At 40.7% G+C, this 17,747-nt stretch overlaps 1 protein-coding gene across 11 annotated transcripts in view; it reads left to right on the plus strand.

Moving 5' to 3' along the window:
* The first annotated feature begins 1,406 nt into the window (after positions 1-1,406).
* Positions 1,407-17,747, plus strand: part of mbnl2 (muscleblind-like splicing regulator 2) — a 44,029-nt gene continuing 27,688 nt past the window's right edge. For 10 of the 11 annotated variants that reach the window (XM_077512358.1, XM_077512362.1, XM_077512355.1 and 7 more), the window contains exons 1-2: positions 5,135-5,500; positions 11,371-12,051. In XM_077512358.1, the coding sequence (XP_077368484.1) occupies positions 11,878-12,051 (174 nt within the window). In that variant the 5' untranslated portion in view covers positions 5,135-5,500; positions 11,371-11,877. Of the gene's footprint in view, positions 1,630-5,134; positions 5,501-11,370; positions 12,052-17,747 lie in introns of those variants that run through there. The other variant, XM_077512356.1, reaches the window with a different exon arrangement.

Below are 17,747 nucleotides of genomic sequence, written 5' to 3' on the forward strand. Positions count from 1 at the left end.
TGGCCTTGGGAAGGGAGCTTGAACTACAGCAGCATGTCTGTCGCTACTCATAATTCTTCCTTCTATGTTTGTCTATATATTTGTTTGGTTTGTGTGAATCATTGTGAATGTTTCACCACATCTGCATTTCAAAATTCCCTAATAAACCTGCGTCAAGCAGTAATGTTTTCATCGCTTCCAACTTCTCATTTGTGTGCCCAGACAAACTGTGACGTCTCCTTCTTATGGCATTTCGCCTCGACCCCAACAGAGCAGCCTTCATCTGCTCTGCGCATTGTTCAAACGCTCAATGGGAAGCATACAGCAAAGATAGCAGTCAGTGGAGCTAAATTTGCGTCTGTGTCCATTCCAGAAGTATTTTTAGCGTTCTGTACACTCGTACTCTTATGTGCTAGTAGGGAAGGATAGTCAAATCACTAAATAAAATACACATCAGTGTCAAATCTAAAACTAGAAAAGTGTTTATACGTGTCCACACCAATGAGTGTAAATCTTACACTTTGCAAAGTGTTACTTTTTCCACACTTAACCAGTGTTACTCCAACACTGTATTAAAAATCTACATTGGTAAACAGTGAGTAGTTTTGAAAGTACTCTACACTAGCGTCAGTGTTAAACATTTAATTCTGCCAAACACTTAACTCTAGAGTTTAAACATTTATGAGAGTATTGTATTAATGTCAGTGTTAAAAGTTTAACTCAAACTACACTTTACTCTGGTCGATGGTAGTTCATTTATACAGTTATAGCGTTTTTCTTCCTTACAAGGCCCTCAAAGCGCTTTACATTTTGACTACTGATAACATGGCATCAGGAGCAGAATAGTTAATCCTGTTAGTGTTCAAGTTCATGTATTGTGTTATGAAGATGTACTTGTGAGCAGTGATTTTATTTGACAATATACCCATTGATCCATAATTGGTTGAATTCTTTTTTTAATTATAATCCTCTAAAATGGAAGGTAGTAAATCTGCTTTACATTGTGTCATTTGTCGTAAAATCTGAATACATTCAGTAAATTTAGTGTTTCCTTCATACTATTTGACAGACAGAGAGATAGCGACTTGTTGAGAAATCAGTGGCCACATCTCTCCGTCGGAGAGATTCAATGTTGTTTCCTAGGCAACAGGCACCCCCTCCTTCACCCTTGCTTCTGCTGGACTGATCCATGCTTACAACAGGGCGGTATTATGTCTCTCCTTAGTCTAAAGTTTATTTTTCGGCCCCCTAAAGAACTAAGTGTGTAAAATAACTTGGCTATTAAATAAGTAATCGTCGAAAATTATCGTAATATGTGCTTAATTATGCATTACTAACGTGTTAGTACAGTGTTAACGCGAGGAACATCCCCCCGCTAACATGACGCATTTACTCGCGTCCATGAACTGTCAAAATCGCTTGTTGCTTCCTCCTGAGCCTTAAAAGTAGTGAGCGAGCTAGCGAGACTTACGAAAGCCACATGTAAAAGCATATTTGGTAGGCTTACAAAAAGTTACCTTTCTCAAAGTAGCGGTAGGTCTGAGGATGGTCACCTTTGCCTGATGTCATTTGACGGGCCGCGGCTCCCGCACCTCCGACCGACAGAGTAGCGCCGCCACGCGCAGCTGGATGTGACAGGTTCGCCATCAGGTAAGAGGGGAAGGAAGTTAGCTTAGCCGTTAGCTGCTTTTACCATTGCTCTAAATATCTCCGTGATTGAACCGTCCACTGGGCGCTGACCGAGAAGTGGTCAGCGGTGTCTCTGCACGCTTATGCACTTTCGTGAACTGTACAGTAAACTCATCATCGAAGCAGGTGCGTTGGTGTATTAAGTTCAAGATCAACATGCTGCTGGGTAATATGACGTACTATTGCAGGTGCAAAGCCTCACGGAGTTTAATTACATGTTCATTATCACGTGTAATTATTACTAACAAAAGTGCTCTAGTGTAGGCACGCAGCAAACAGTTGCGCCCACGCATTGCTCATATAAATACAGTATGTTTTACATTTAAGTGTAATGAATTCTCTTGAAAATGCCATTACTTTATGTGTGAAACAGGCACCTGTTCTAGTTCTAATTAACAAGAAGAATGAGCGGTTCAGAGATGGATGGATGGATGGATGGATGGATGGATGATGCTCCATTCACCAACACTGACAGTAAACTGCAGTGTGCTGAGATGGTTTGAGAAATTAGGGTTGTTTGTCAAAAGGGTAAATACAGTCAACTACAGTGCATGATAGAATTAAATTGATTTCAGATTAAAGTACAGACACTAAAAAACTATTGAGTCAGTGTGGATTAGATGTGTGATAGGATGGGTATCAAGCGGAAGAAAACGCCACTCACCGCTGCTTGATATTTGATTACAGCTAATAATAGAAAAAGGCAGCTGCCTTTTCATTGATCTGCATTTAGTGGCCTATTTCTGAGCCTGGTTTTCTTTGTCATAATTAGCAAGCCATTTGTTTGTTCCTACACATTTTGAGGGACATTCTCACACATTCATTGGGGGGGGATTAACCATTGTTTTCAGAATAGCCTTTTATTCTATTTTTATATAAAATCGCTTCAGTTCCCAGAAATCATAAAATACCACTATTTTCGAGTGAGCCAAGCAGGCTGGGGTCAAACAGAGCAGGGGTGATAAGAGGGGAGGGGATACCATAAGGGAAGGAAGTGGCTCAGATTGTTTGTCTGCGAGGCTTTTGTTGTGTGTGGATTTTGTTTTCCTGCTGGAAAAATCTATTTCGGAAATAGGTGGCCTGTAGTTATCTGGGTGAGATTGGACATGAGCTGAAATTGTTATTTGCCTTTATTTAGGTATCGAATGAAAGTAAGATTACAACCTTTTATTTACTATGATACCAAAAAGCAGGTGCGGGTCCACTCACTCTTGCCCGCGCCATTTAGAATGGGTGTAAAAATGGTGGGGAAGGCCATATTTGAAAGGTGTTTTTAAACTTTAGCTAGCGCTGCTGTTTTTCGCCATGGAACATTTGGAAGAGTTTTGCAAGCGCAAAAAGGAAGTTTAAAGTAATGGAATGGGAAGTATTAGTGGAAACGGCATGCCAAATTATTACTGACTTAGCCAAGTCATCTTTATTTATATAGCAAACAAACAGCCTTAGCATTCACAAAGTGCTTTAACATAAAACCAAAAATAACATAAAACATTAAAAGCAATAGAAGCACAATAAACCAACTTTTTTTTTTCCATTCCTACATACACTTTGATGTTTGGAGCGGTTATAGATGAAAGAGGAGAGAATCAGTCTCCTTTCAGCAGTTGATCAGAGACGTGATCACAACATGCATGACGACACACACATCTGCTACAAGCTAAAACCAGTGTTTTATTATTTATTTATTTTTATTTTTTTGAATGTGTTGTATCTTCCCATCCTGTGTAAATTTGCGTTTAAAACAGGTGAGCCCAAACTTAAAGAACTGCCTTTGGAGAGGCCATCACTACTTATCCCATCACACTGAATCCAGATGCAAGGAAATGCAGAGTTGAAAGGAGTTTTGTCATAGACGATATGGCATGACTCCTTCTTGTGACTGGCTGGCTCCAAGCCAGTCTTTAGATCAGGGGTCACCAACGTGGTGCACCAGATATTGATATTTTAAAGTCACCATACATGATAACAGAAAAATGGCTCCGTACTTAGGTTCAACGTATCCCTGTCCTGCGACAATTGTCTGACGGCTAAGAAAATTGTGTGGCACCTGTAGCCCATCCAGACCAACAAAAAAAGTCTTGGATACCTGTACCGTAAAATGAACAGGAAGTTAGGTATGAGGATTTGAATGTCAAATTTTGGCCCATTTTTGCACATTTACAGGGGTCATACTTTTGCCCCTAAGTCCTACACAAAAACAAAAACTTGGGCTGTACCAACACCTGGGACAACATCATGGTAAAAAAAAAAAAAAATCTAAAGTTTTTGACATACTATATGACGGGGGCAGGGCATCAAATTTAGAGTTTCAAAATTCTTACGTAACGAAGCATTGCCGGTTGTACGTTTAACCCATCTATGAAAATTGGTTAGCGCCATTTTCCATGAGCACATCTTTTGTAAATTGAAGGAGCGGGGATACTATGTTTTTTTTGAAGGTGTTAGCATATAGCACTTGTGCTATGCTCTCTTGAGGGCACAAAAAGATCCATAACGGAAGCTGACAGCATCTGTAAAAACTGTGTTCTCCCACCCAATGACAACAACAGAGAGCAGCATCGTTTCACAAGTGTTTTTAATCTTCCCGTTACTTTACTCCAGCAAACAATTTAATCAGTCTCTTTCCAGTGGATACATCAGTGCCGGACTGTTAATTGGGTTTGCACATCCGAGAATTGTAAAGCATGTTTAGCCCGCCGATATCAACGAAACACCCAGGCTGCTGTGTCATTCACAGCCTTTGTTTTAGACTTTGTATGCGACTCAGACTGACGGTACAGCTGTTCGATTGAATCTGGATTTCTGACTCATCAGTTCTGTGACACCCCGGCTTCACCGCTCACATGATGCCAAACCGGTATGTCATCAATTGGATGAGGGAGGTGGGGGTGAACTGGATGGGCCGACCCGCCGCCAGGAACAGAAATATTCAATGGACCGCGATTATCCAGTCCAGTAAACTCAGATTTATGATTACAATTCCATGTGAAAGACAGCTTAGAGGACCAGAGGAAGAGAGATGTGAATAATTGGAGTGTCTGTCAGGATGATGAGGGGAGGAGGTGCGGCGCTCTTGTTTCCTGGGGGGGATGGTGTGACATATCAATAGAACACAGACAAGGACAGAGAGAGGATCATCCTTATGGACTGAGTGTTGGTGCACTGAGAGATGCATGTGGAGTTCCTCGTCATATTTGTTCAACATCACATGTCTTGACTGATGGGAATGACATATTGGCTAGCTTGGCAAGGCATGAAATTGGGGAAATACCTCGACAAGTTAGCATTCAGGGGATGTCACTGTAAGCGCAGTTTTCACCTCATTGCCTACTCTCTGCCAATAGGGATGCACAGACATCATTGATTCATAGCTGCTCTTCTCCCATTGGCTGGAGCTCTTAAAGGGCGGTACTGTGTCTCCTGCTGGTGGGCAGGAAGGGGCTGGCTTTAGGGTGTGTGTGCATTAGGTGGGTGTGATTGCTGGAAATGTTTCGGCTAAATAGTTGAAGTCGGCACTCTTCTGCTTTCTGCTTGCACGTCTGACTGCCCGCCCGCCCGCTTGCCCACCTGCCTGCCTGCTTGCCTCACTCGCTCGCTTGCTTGCTGCGTGGCTGAGCGCGAGACAGATATTGAGAGGGAACCCATGTCGGCATGGACCTCTGACTGCTGCATCGGGCAGCGTGCGAGGAATGACAAGAGTTCATATGGTCATTAACTCCAGTTGCTGAGGCAGACAGCCGCACTGTAGTCGTCGCCCGGTGCCACACAAGGTGCCTCCTGTGTCGGGGGGGGGGACAGCAGACGGCCAAGCTCGGAGACCTGCTGAGACGAGGTGGGAAAACACAGTCGTTTTTTAAAGAGTTTGCTGCAGTGTGCTGCACACCAGTTCAGGTGGGAGGAGAGGGAATGTTTTATCTGTGTGAGAGTGTGAGACTGAAAATGAAACCTCCCAGTTAGGACCATTACTGTAGTTGCCAGTGTTGTAATGGGCTTTCTGCACTAACTCCTCAGAGGGTGTGAGGCATTATCACAGCAGTGGTTTCACCCTGCCAACAGTGCAAATGTCAGGAGTTTTGGATTTTTTGCCACATAGGCTAAATAATTTTCACTTGTGCGTGTGTGGGCCGTAGCACAGCTGGTTATAGTTATGAATGTTTCCTTGGACATCATGGCTTGAAAATACTTAGCACTGTGTTAAATTAACAGTAGAATTATTGGCGTTAGTTAATGAAAAGCCGCCGTTAGTTAATGTAAAGCCACCAATAATTCTATTGTCTGAAACTTATCTATGATCCGGCTCCCTCATACAAGGGAGACTCTTTCATCTCTCTCATGTAGTCTACTAACAGTGGGTGAAGAGAGAGTTATGCTATTTTCACTGGAAAAGATGATGTTCTCATTTGTTTTCGTTTGTGATTGTTTTGTAATTATTAATGTCTTGTGTTTTGCGTATAGTTGTGATGAAGATGATCCTTAATTTTGCATGTCTTTCTGCTTTTACAAACTAATTTGACTCCGTTCGCAACTATGTTGTGCAAGCAGTAGATGTCTGTTGGGACTTGCGTTGAACCACACAGTAAATTCTGTAGAGTAAATTTGATTCTATTTAGAGTGGGGACAAATACACTCAGTTTTAGAGTAATATTTATACTTGGGAGAGAGTAAAATAAAGGTATTGAAATTGGGACTTGGTTTGACATCAAAATAGCAACAAGCGATCAAGTTAATCTTTTTAAGTATTTACATCTAGATTCAATTGAATACAAAACTTAGATCATTTCTTATATCACATTTTTAATGTGAGTAAAAATTTTAGAGGATGTACTTGACATTGATTATTCAGACTAATATGAATACCGAATGACATTCTGATTCAGATTTGTGTTTTGCATGTATATTTTCCGAGCTAAGCTTCAATTAACCAACATGAATGTCTTGGGAATAAACAATTACAAAGCTAATGTCAAACCCAAATATTTTAGATTTAACATAAAAACATCAGGAATTGTCTCACTGTTGCGATGGAGAAGAATGTAAAGACCTCTTTTTTATTGAGGAAAAAAAGTACAATCATGAATGTTAACAGGGAATAATTACATTCCATGAGCTGTGGTTTTTCCTAGATTCACATCAAAATGTTCTTCCTTGGCCTTCTGTAACCTCCCAAAACATTTTGGGGAAATTGTTTTTTCTTCACGCTTGCAAGTAGACCTACAGTACACTAACAACGACGCCTAAGAAAGGGTACCCCAAATGCAGCCTATGTTGGTGTTTAAAATGTACTAACTGTAAGCGTAACGGAAAGTGGTCGGTCGTCTCATCTAACAAGGAGAACGATCTGGCCCATATCATGAACAGGGCCATATGGGTCACAAGCTAAGGCTATTATGAAGTGCAGTACGCCAATCTGCTGACTCTGTAAAATGCTTCTTGTGTTGCGTCTGAACATTAGCTAAGTCCTTGTGAAGTCACATTCACTAGCCCTTACTTGACAGTCAATTCCAGGAGCACAGGCTTATGCCAAATGCAATTTCATAAGCAGTATATTAAAGCCACATGGAGCTGCTAGATATACTGTAGACCTGCCCTGTTTCTCTCTGAGAGGATGAAAGGTGTTAAGGAACAGTTTGCAAGTGACCAAGCCACTCAAAGTCACCTTGAAAGTTTGGTTAGGCTTTCAGAAACAAAGGGTCATTAAAAAAAATTTTTACGACATGTTCCTGCATTTTTTCATTATACGCAGGAATGGAACATTTTCCCAGTACTTCTTGGAAATGTGATTCAGTCTTCACCCCCTTGAATAACTTTGACCAATCTTACCTCTTGGCCATGCAAATCACTCCACAACTGTGATTTTCCACCATAAAATGGTAATACGTGGAAATACAGCCACACAGTTGGATGGCCATGAGCAATTCTGTCGCAGCGATTTGTATTTCTACCAAAGTAAAAAGCCGTATTTCCAATGAAGTTGGTACATTGTGTAAAAGTAAATAAAAACAGATTTGCAAATGGTTCGTTACCCAAGATCTAATATCCAAACTGAAGAACATTACTGGCTATATACCAGTTCAGTGGACTAGTGGTAGAGTGTCTGAGCTAAGACTTGGTGGTTGTGGGTTCAATCCCCAGCCATGTCATACCAAAGATTATAAAAATGGGGCCCGTTTGCCTCCCTGCTTGACACTCTGCACTCAGGTTGGAATTGCAGGGTTGGGTCACCAAATGATTCCTTTGTGCGGCCCCTGCTGCTGATCACTGCTCCCTTAGGGGATGGGTCAAATGCGGAGAATGAATTTTGCCCCAACTGCAGGTGGTGCTTTACTTTATTCTCTCATTTTGAGTATGAAGCCTGTCACAGTTTTCCAAAAATCTGACACAGGGGCATCAAAAGACTGGGCAAGTTGCGGAATACTTACGAAAAAAAAAAAAAAACCTGTTTGGATTTTGAACAAACCAAGGGTGTACAGTGAAGAGTGTCATGATTGTTTATAAAAGAAACTTTTTGAAAGCAGAAATGGAAAATCCATGTCCAGAAAGTAAAAACCCTGCCATAGTTTGATATTAGCTACGAGTACTCAACTGGCAGGTAAACGAGCTCCTATAACTGCCGGTTGAGTAGAAGCACATCTCTACTCTACCTGAAAGGCTTAGTTGTTCACGAGCAAGAATAGTATGAGGTTCAGCACTTTGCACATTGTAAAAGTCCAACATTTTAAGAAGAACATTCCTCAGTGCATAATTGCAAAGATTTTAGGGATTTCATTATCTATAGTCCATAATATCAGCAAAAGATTCTGAGAATCTCGACAGTTCTCTGCATGAAAGCAGCAAGGCCAAAAACAATATTGAATGCTTGTGACCTTCGATCCCTCAGACGGCATTGAATTAAAAACTGTTATCATTGAGAAAAGCATAATGTCATGTGGTATCAGTAACATTCCAGAAAACCTTTGTCAATTAATGCAGTTCATTGCTCCATCTTCAAATGTAAGTTAAAGGCACATTTGACTCATTTAAAGATTTTCAGCACTAATAAATTGATAATTTGTGTGTAATGAATGTGCTAACTTTTCATGTGCAATTTAATATTTTTAAATACATTTTTGGATGGTTTTGCAGACATCATATTCAAAATGAGTGAATATTCGCATCAGTTTAATCATCTGGATATCATACCTTTGTTGTATTCAATTGAATGCAGGTTTAAAAAGATTTGCATATCACAGTATTCTGTTTGTATTTACATTCTACACAACATCCTAACATCACTGGAGTTGGGGGTAGTTTTCTGCAGGCCATGCTTTCGTTCTTCAACCCTTGAGTGACTTTTTTTTTTTTTTTTTTTTTTTACCAATTCTTTATTTTACTCACTCCTCCAAGTGTGAATATTACAGTAAAACTGAGTCTATTTGGTCCCACTCTAAATTGAGTCAAATTTACTCTAAATAGAGTCAAATTTACTCAACAGAATTTACTGTGTGGTCACAATGCAAAGATAAAATGCAGCACAGAGTCAGAGAGTGCACATATAACGGGTACTCCGGTCTCCTAATGGGTTACATATGAGGTATTCAGTGGTCAAGCCAATGACTTTCACGAGAGACACCCCAGTTCCGCTGACTATCATACAATTAAGCAGACTAGCAAGATAATGCCCTTGCCAGTTGGCCTTAGTAAGCATCAGTAATCCATAAGGTCTACTACTGTGGTGCATTCCTATGTCTGTCCTGCTTCACAGGTCATTCTGTCTTTCACCTTGACACAGAGATGTACACAAATGCTAAACATTCATTTTGGCTTGAATTATGTTCCAACACAGGTGAGACGATGTCTAATGTCCAGGATTATTTGCATACTCTGATGAATTTTGATGAATATAGCTGAATACTAATCTATTCGTAATAATAATAACAATAATTTCAGGTCGACTTCCCTAAAAACCTGAATCTGACCATGACTAAACCACAAGCTTCATGTACTACATACTGTACGCTGAAGTGTCCAAAGCCGTCCAAGATTTTACATCTAGTTTTTATGACCCTCAAAAGTCCCTCACAAAAAAACTAAAACTATGTGATGGATGTGTTCCCAGGCCACAACACAATCATGTGAGGAGGACTAAATGAGGAACAGGGAGAAAATGGCACCATTTCCCTTTCATGCATTCTGACAAAGTAGGGTAGCTTCACTCCAGTCTTTTTATGAGTTCTAAAAATAATGAGGTTTAATTGTTAAAGGTCAGCTCTAGCATGATTTTCACCTGACTGTCTCTTCCTCAACGATTGCCTCCCTCCTAGGGGAGACCTTGTTAAATTAAATTATGCCTTAGAGAGGGAAACTGCTCATCTGAACCATTTGGCTGAGAAGCTTCTCATTTTGTTAGCCATGATCAGACAAGTGGGGCAGGTTCTGTTAAACAATGGCCTGGATTCAAGTAGTATGGATGGGATAGGATAGGAAAGGTAACATCCATTACGGTCCATACCGTCCATCCTCTTTAGGATTAGGTATATTTTCGGTAGTTGTTTTGTGCATGAAGGGAACAAACAACTTTTTTCATTCTCAAAATTATCTTTTATTTTGTTTTGTAGTGTATTGTGTAAGATAGCCGCTTTAAAGTTGCTGTAACCGTTATTAAACAAAACTATTTCTAATGCAAACTGCCTCTTATTCCTTGACTATTTGTGTATATGGGACAATACCAGCAGATAAGGTATGCATAATAAATTAAGACATGCAAAAAGTTCCTAATGTGCCACGTTTGAGTTAATCATGGTTTAATTGGTCATTCCTTCAACAAACTCTGCAGCAAAAAATGGCCGAACTGTGCACGGGCACAATGTAATGTGGGTCGTGCATTTGTATTTTTAAGTGACCACAACCTCACTAATTCAACCACAGAAAAGGGCTTCAAATCTTGAGCATACTAAAAAAACTAAAACAAAAAAAACAACCTTTTTTTTGTATATTGTTCTTTTGTACATTACAGCAATGCATATAAACAACCTAAAATCTCTAATAACCCTTAAAATTGAGGCACTTGCTAATGCAATCACACATTGCGCTCCTCCACATGACTCGGTTCACAAGTATATTACGTTCCCCTTCATCTGACCATTAGTGTGGATTTTAAACATAGAAGGGCCAAAACATGCCTTGTGAAAATTAAACTGTGCTAAAAAAAAACTAGCCACCAGAGGGTGCTAGAACTGCAAATCCACCTGACTTTTTAACAGATGTGCTGCTTTTAATATCATGACTTGACGACTACGACATATTGTGGCCATTTTAATATCGCAATATCATGATACTGCCGTTATCCTTGCATCGGTATCAGTGAGCCGATATCTAGCTTTGACTGTTGGGAGCCGGTAAATGTCGCAGAACGCTGGCCTGTGTCATAATCATGTCTAGAACTGGCACATGCATCTGTCTCGGTCACTCTCTGGCTTCTGGTCAGCTGCCCAGAATAATGCTGGGCTGGGTGGTTTTCGTTTTGACTACACCATCAAGCCAGTATGGTTAGACTGTGTCATCTTGTCCTTCGCCTCACAACATTGAAGTTCTTACCATTCCCTATATTATATGTTGAAAAACAATTGCATTACTGCTTGATTGCTGTTTATTTTAACCGGCCACATAAAGCTTCATGATCACACCAATGTTCTCATTCTGTTTTTCTTGCTGTCTCCACTCCAGATTGCTGATAGAAAAGTCCTTGTGAGACAGCGTCCCGACTTGAGATCCCTGGCTAGTTTTGAAGAGTTCCTGAGTCCACCTGTAGTCGTGATAGGACACTCAAACACGACGGTCACTTGAACCCTTTCAAAGTAACTTCCTCCTGTTCCATGATATGGTTTTGGACATTTTGGAGAGATCGGGACATCCAATTGAACTCATCTCGGACCATGCTTTGTCTGCTTGGCCTGAGGTTGCGCTTGAGTCTTGCTGAATGATGAACAATCCACAGTTGAACTGACAAATACCACAGCAGCAGTGTGATCTACTAACACAGCATTAGTCCAATCTTTCCTTTCCTGTCTACAGAGACCAATCATATCCACTGAGTGAAAGTGGATCATTTTCAGCTGCAAATTCCATCACTTGTTTTCTGTTTTTCCTGGAATACATTGGAATCGCTCCTCAGAGGACAGGCCTCCTCCTTAAACTGAGCACCTCTGCTCCAACTAAGCCAGCGACGCAGACATGGCTCTAAATATTGCCTCTATACGTGACACAAAATGGCTGACCCTGGAAGTGTGTCGGCAGTTTCAGAGAGGGACTTGCTCACGCAGTGATGAAGAGTGCAAATTTGCCCACCCATCTAAAAGCTGCCAGGTGGAAAATGGGAGAGTAATTGCGTGTTTTGACTCTTTAAAGGTAAGATCATTCTCTTATAATAGTAGTTATGGCTGTACTTTACTTAGTATCACCTGACCTCATAGGACCTCCAAAGAATGTGAAGTAATGTAAAGAGAACAATTTGAATCCAGCATAAGGATTCACAGTTTTGAAGTTCCTAATGGTCGACTGGTGCGTGCTGTCATATGCTCAAATTAGCTCAATGCTGTGCCGCAGTTAGCTGATCATCCTGACCTATGAATCTAAAGACCACAGAGGTCTGTTGTCATGTTCACTGTCACTACAGGTATGCATGTGAAGTTTTATTTGGTAAGTTCTTCTAATGTTACCTTGCCTATCTATCATCTGTGTAAGGGCGCACATCTGATCTCCTCAAGAAGCCATTGCTGAACTTCTATTCCTGGTTCCTTGTCAACCATCAACCATCATGTGTTTCAAGCAACACACACTGACCTAAACCTCCCTATTTTAAAAAAAAAAATATATATATATATATATATATATATATATTTAGCTCGACTCACAAAACCAAGTAGTGTGCCAGTAGGCTGTGGGTAACCTGCTGCAAGTAAGATGACAACATTCAGGAAAAGCCCCATTCATATCAAGATATACTTGATATGAAAAGGGGGTGGAACCAGTCGTGACAATGAAAAATACCCAAAGAAACTGGGGCAGAACACCAGGACTTGGAGCAGGATGTACTGTGGCTGCAATTTATATAAAGTGGATATAAAAAGTATACACACCCCTGTACAATTGCCAGTTTGTTGTGAAGAAAGAAATCACATTCCCACTCATGTTAAACAGGAGTAAGCACACACATGCCTTACAGTGCCCCTAGATTAACTGCAAATACATTAAATTTGAGCTGTTCTATATTTTTCCTTTCTAGTAGAAGCCTGAAGGTTTTGTGCTACCGCTGACTACACAGTAAATTATGTAGAGTAAATTTGACTCTATGACCAAATCGACTTTACAGAAATATTTACAGTTGGAAGAGAGTAAAATAAAGAATTGAAAATATATCTTTGTTTTTGACTCACTGCACAATGCAAAGAAAGGCACTGTACATTGGTGTGGCAAACAACAGTGGCAATATATATATATTTTTTAAGGTAGTTGCAAAAAGATATTTATTACTTAGGAGCCTCCTCTACGTGAGTGCTTTTTCATTTGAAACAAAGAATATTTACTGCTCCCTGGAGGGTGAAGTGTCCTGGTTTCTTTCACTTTGCCATAACACTTTATCTTGCTTGGACACTTTTTTTTTTTTTTTAAATAGTAGCCTACATTAAGCAAGGGATAGAGAAAATATTTGATTGGGAAAATCAAATTCTATAAGACGATGACAGGGTAGGGCGTAATTTCTGTCAGGTACAGTGAGGTCATTAGATTATCAGTTTTTTTTTTTTTTTTTAAATGTAACAAAATATCTAAATTGCTTGAATGTTCATATTACATTTTATGAAAACGCATTATTTCTTTACCTTGCCTTGTATTATCTTCTATTTTAATGTAATATCCTTGTGAGGAATAAGCGGTTAAAAAAATGGATGGACAATATAGTCAGTTTTGCTTTAAAATGTTTTTCTTTGTGTTAGATTTAAAAAACAATTGAAAATGGGAAGAACAAACAATGCACAAATTATATTTGCATCATGCAACTAATTATTTATTTATCCCACCTCAAATTAGGGCCATTCTACAAGTACTTCCATGATTTTAGCCGAGGGCCATTTAGTGTACATTAACTTCTAGCTTCTGCTCTTAGACCAGAGTTCCTCTCTTGCTAAAAAAGTTGGGTTTGGCTGCATTCCTGCGTGTAATCCTCTTGCAATGGGCCACACCCTGGGCTAAGCAAACGTGGTGGGGAATGTGTGTGCAGTGCAGTATGAGCCAGTGGTCCCCTGAGGTCATTTGCACACAGTGAGGTACTCACTCGACTGGATGAGATCCCTACCTCGTCCTCCTCAGATGCCAGATACAAGCACCCAGTTGGCTTATTTCAACAAACATCTAGTCATAAGAGAAAAGGGTGGAGAAGTCGGACGTTGGCCAACATGACCTAGACTTTCATCATTCCCAAGTGCAAGCATCTGACCTTTTGGCGTGCTGAACCCCCAAGACAATGTCAAGCAAATGGTAGCTTTCAATTGCAATGTATCGCAATAATAGCACATGCTAAAACATTGATGAATACAGATGGAAAGAGCCACTTTTCCCCCATCTCCTTCTTTAACAATTTGAGTTCCAAGGATCTATTCAGGGAGCGGCACGGTGGTGGCTGGTTAGCACGTCCGCCTCCCAGTACTGAGGACTCGGGTTCGAGTCCAGGCTCCGGCCTTCCTGGGTGGAGTTTGCATGTTCTCCCCGTGCCTGCGAGGGTCTTCTCCGGGTACTCTGGTCTCCTCACACATTCCAAAGACATGCATGGCAGGTTAATTGGGTGCTCTGAATTGTCGCTAGGTGTGGTTGTGCACGTGGATGGTTGTTTGTCTCTGTGTGCCCTGCGATTGGCTGGCAACCAGTTCAGGGTGTACCCCGCCTACTGCCCATAGCCAGCTGGGATAGGCTCCGGCACCCCCTGTGACCTTTGTGAGGCGCAAAGCGGTTTAGAAAATGGATGGATGGATGGATCTATTCAGGGCTCTGTGCTGACCCAGGGAGTATGTTGCCAATGGTCCTACTGAATCCCAAAATGGAGTAGCACATCAAATATATACACTTTTTAAAAAAGTAAATACAGTTGGTGTGAAGCCAGTTGGGCTCCAACACACCCGTGACCCAAGTGAGGATAAGCAAGTCAGGAAATGGAAGGATAGAATTGGATGATACTGAAAAATGATGGTTCCATTACAGGGTGAAACACTACTTGCACTTGCCTCCATGGCCCAAACTCTGAACCCAAGCAATGAAAGAAATGTCACTATTCTTGGCTTTGTTCAAAGGAGTATTCTGTAGGTCACCGCTTTAGCTGCTTATGTATTGGAAAGAATCAGCACAGAAATCTGCCCATCTGCTGTACCAGTGTCTCACCTGGTCTCAGTCCACCCACTACCTCTGAGTCATCCTCTTTTTCCATCACTCTGCAACCCACAGTACTGACAAAGCATGTTTTTCCCCCCCCCCATGTAAAACATTATTAGTTTAAATTAGCTATCCAAACTGGATACCATCCTCATACTTGGTGAGATGAAGGCAGCTACACAGAAACTCTTTCTGCTATTGCAATGCACCTTAGGAGATCTATGGGGAGTTGGGCAGGAGGTTCACTGTATGTTTGAACTTTAAATGTTGCTTTGATTAATTAGTGATGTTTAGTTTTGTCATTATCAGAGACAGGCTCAGGTTGTCTTAATCCAATTTCTATCTCAGAGTGACGTTTGTTTGCTTTTCTCACTTCTATATGGTACTGGAAACTTGTACATCTTGCATGAAAAACCAACAGCTCTCGACATGCATCTTCTCGAAAGGTCAGAGAATGTGTACAAACACCAGCGTACTAGTTTCTGTCAATGCACCCGAGCATACAGCATGGCTTTTTCTGCTCATACCATATTTAATATCATAATTAATCTTTTCTCTGAAAATATGTAGACTGTTCCCCAAAGGCATGTTTTTCTCCTTTAGGTGTAAAAATCCCATCCCTAGTGTGCACATGCACAAACCGTGTTTGGTAGTTACAAACAATTCAACAGACAGGCAACTGTCCCCCAGGGGCCGTCACTTATAATGAGACAGATTTCCTCTTAATTGGCTCCATCTAATGAGGCAACAAAAGCAATCTTGAGGGGCCTGCTACCAAAATAGTTTCTAATTCAGTTTTGGTTAAAATAGTCTAACAGACTGTAGTCAACTCAGCCTACCATGACATCATAGTCCCATGTGAAAATGTGTCAAGTAATAATAATAAATACAATTTGCCAAGCGCCTTTCCTCAAAAATCTCTAGTGCTAGGGATGTTAAGAGAGAATATTAAAGCAAAGATGAGAATGTATTGCTAGCAAAATGACCTAACTTTTCAGACAGTACTGTATTTATATTATATTTAACACCTTACCTCAACTTGACTGCAAGTGTGAGGGACAGCACATTGGTAGCACTTATGGTTAAAATGTTGCCCCCCCGCCCCCCCCCACCCTCTCTCTGATAACTAATTAATCTGGAGGCCCCCTTTCCAGAAAAAAAAACGATGCTTAATGTCATCAGAAATGTCATCTGAATACTGGTACTGTACATTTGATGTCTTACCTGAATGAACCATTGCATTTATTTATTTTATTTATAGTAACTCAATGGGAATGTACTGTAACTTGATCGTTCCCTTCAACTGGACTCTCACTCCACTGTGTGGACTTACTTAACTCGTGATTCACATACAAACATACAACTCCAACACAAAAACCACTGAAGATTGACCACAACCATAATATAACTATCAGAATTTGTAGCTTCCATCAATTTCAGTACCACTTATGCTGGTTAGGGATGGGCGAGTACCGATACCAGGTATCGGTATCGGGCCGATACCAGCCTTTTTTCAAGTACTCGAGTACTCATGATTCAGACAAGTACAAGTGACCGATGGCAGAGGGGGAAGACGTTACGTGAGTCCTCCTTGCCTGTAACTGGCGCTAGCTTGCAGCAGTTTTTCACCAAAACTTCACTGGTTTCAAAATTGTGAATCTTAAACTAAAAGAGCATTTTTGTGTTTTACTTTGAGCGTTAAGACTATTGAAGAGTGACTGTGCTGTTTTTTTTGGTCAAAATTAAAGGAAATATATTTGTTTAAAAATATATCTTAGTGATTTTTTTTATTTGTCAAAATGTACTACTGGTATCGGCAGTTGGTATCGGTATCGGTGAGTACTGAGGGTCTGAGTATCGGTATCGGTCTGAAAAAAAGTGGTATCGAACATCCCTAATACAGTTCATACATGCTGCAAATATGAATGAACACTATTTTTCCCACAGCATTCCTCTAAGTATTTGCTCTCTTTTGAGAACGCAGGAAAACGAAGATTATGACATAGCTGAAAAGTGTGATCGATATGTTTACTTGCATGCAGTGTTACTCAAATAAAACCCAGCCTGTAGCTCAAAGGCTGTTTGAGGCACTGGACCCTTGTGTATTGATCGTGTCTCTTTCACTAAAGGGCACTTTAGGGCAATCATTATGCAGGACTTATTGAAATACACAAAAATGTTAACCCTATACCAGTAGTACAAGAACGCAGCCATTGTCAAATGGTTAATATTGTCAAATGCCTCTGTGGGGACCTTGGTTCAAGATCAGCCAAGTGTCCTGGAGTATAACACAGTTACCCCAAACCGCTCTCGGGGCACTTCAGCAGCCCCCCTGCTCTAGTTTGTGCCATTTAACAGTGTGTGTTCACTGTGATAGGCCAAATGCAGAGGTCAAATCTCATGTATGTGTGTACATGACTAAAAAAAAAATAATAATAATCTGTTTTCCATCTGTTTTCATTCCAGCTTGTCCTCATTTAGTAACTAGAGCCTATCCCAGCTGACTTTGAGCTAGAGGTCGCCAATCAGTCACAGAACACATACAGTATAAGCATTTAACCCTTCATACATTAGAGTAGTCCTTAAGCCTGATAAAGAGCCACTTCAGTGCATTTGTCAGTTCAGCCCTCAGTGGCTTTAGTTGTTGTAGGCTGTTTTCTTCAACTGCACGTATGCCTCAGGGT

Source organism: Festucalex cinctus, chromosome 2 (assembly GCF_051991245.1).
Source record: "Festucalex cinctus isolate MCC-2025b chromosome 2, RoL_Fcin_1.0, whole genome shotgun sequence".
Lineage (NCBI taxonomy): Eukaryota > Metazoa > Chordata > Actinopteri > Syngnathiformes > Syngnathidae > Festucalex > Festucalex cinctus.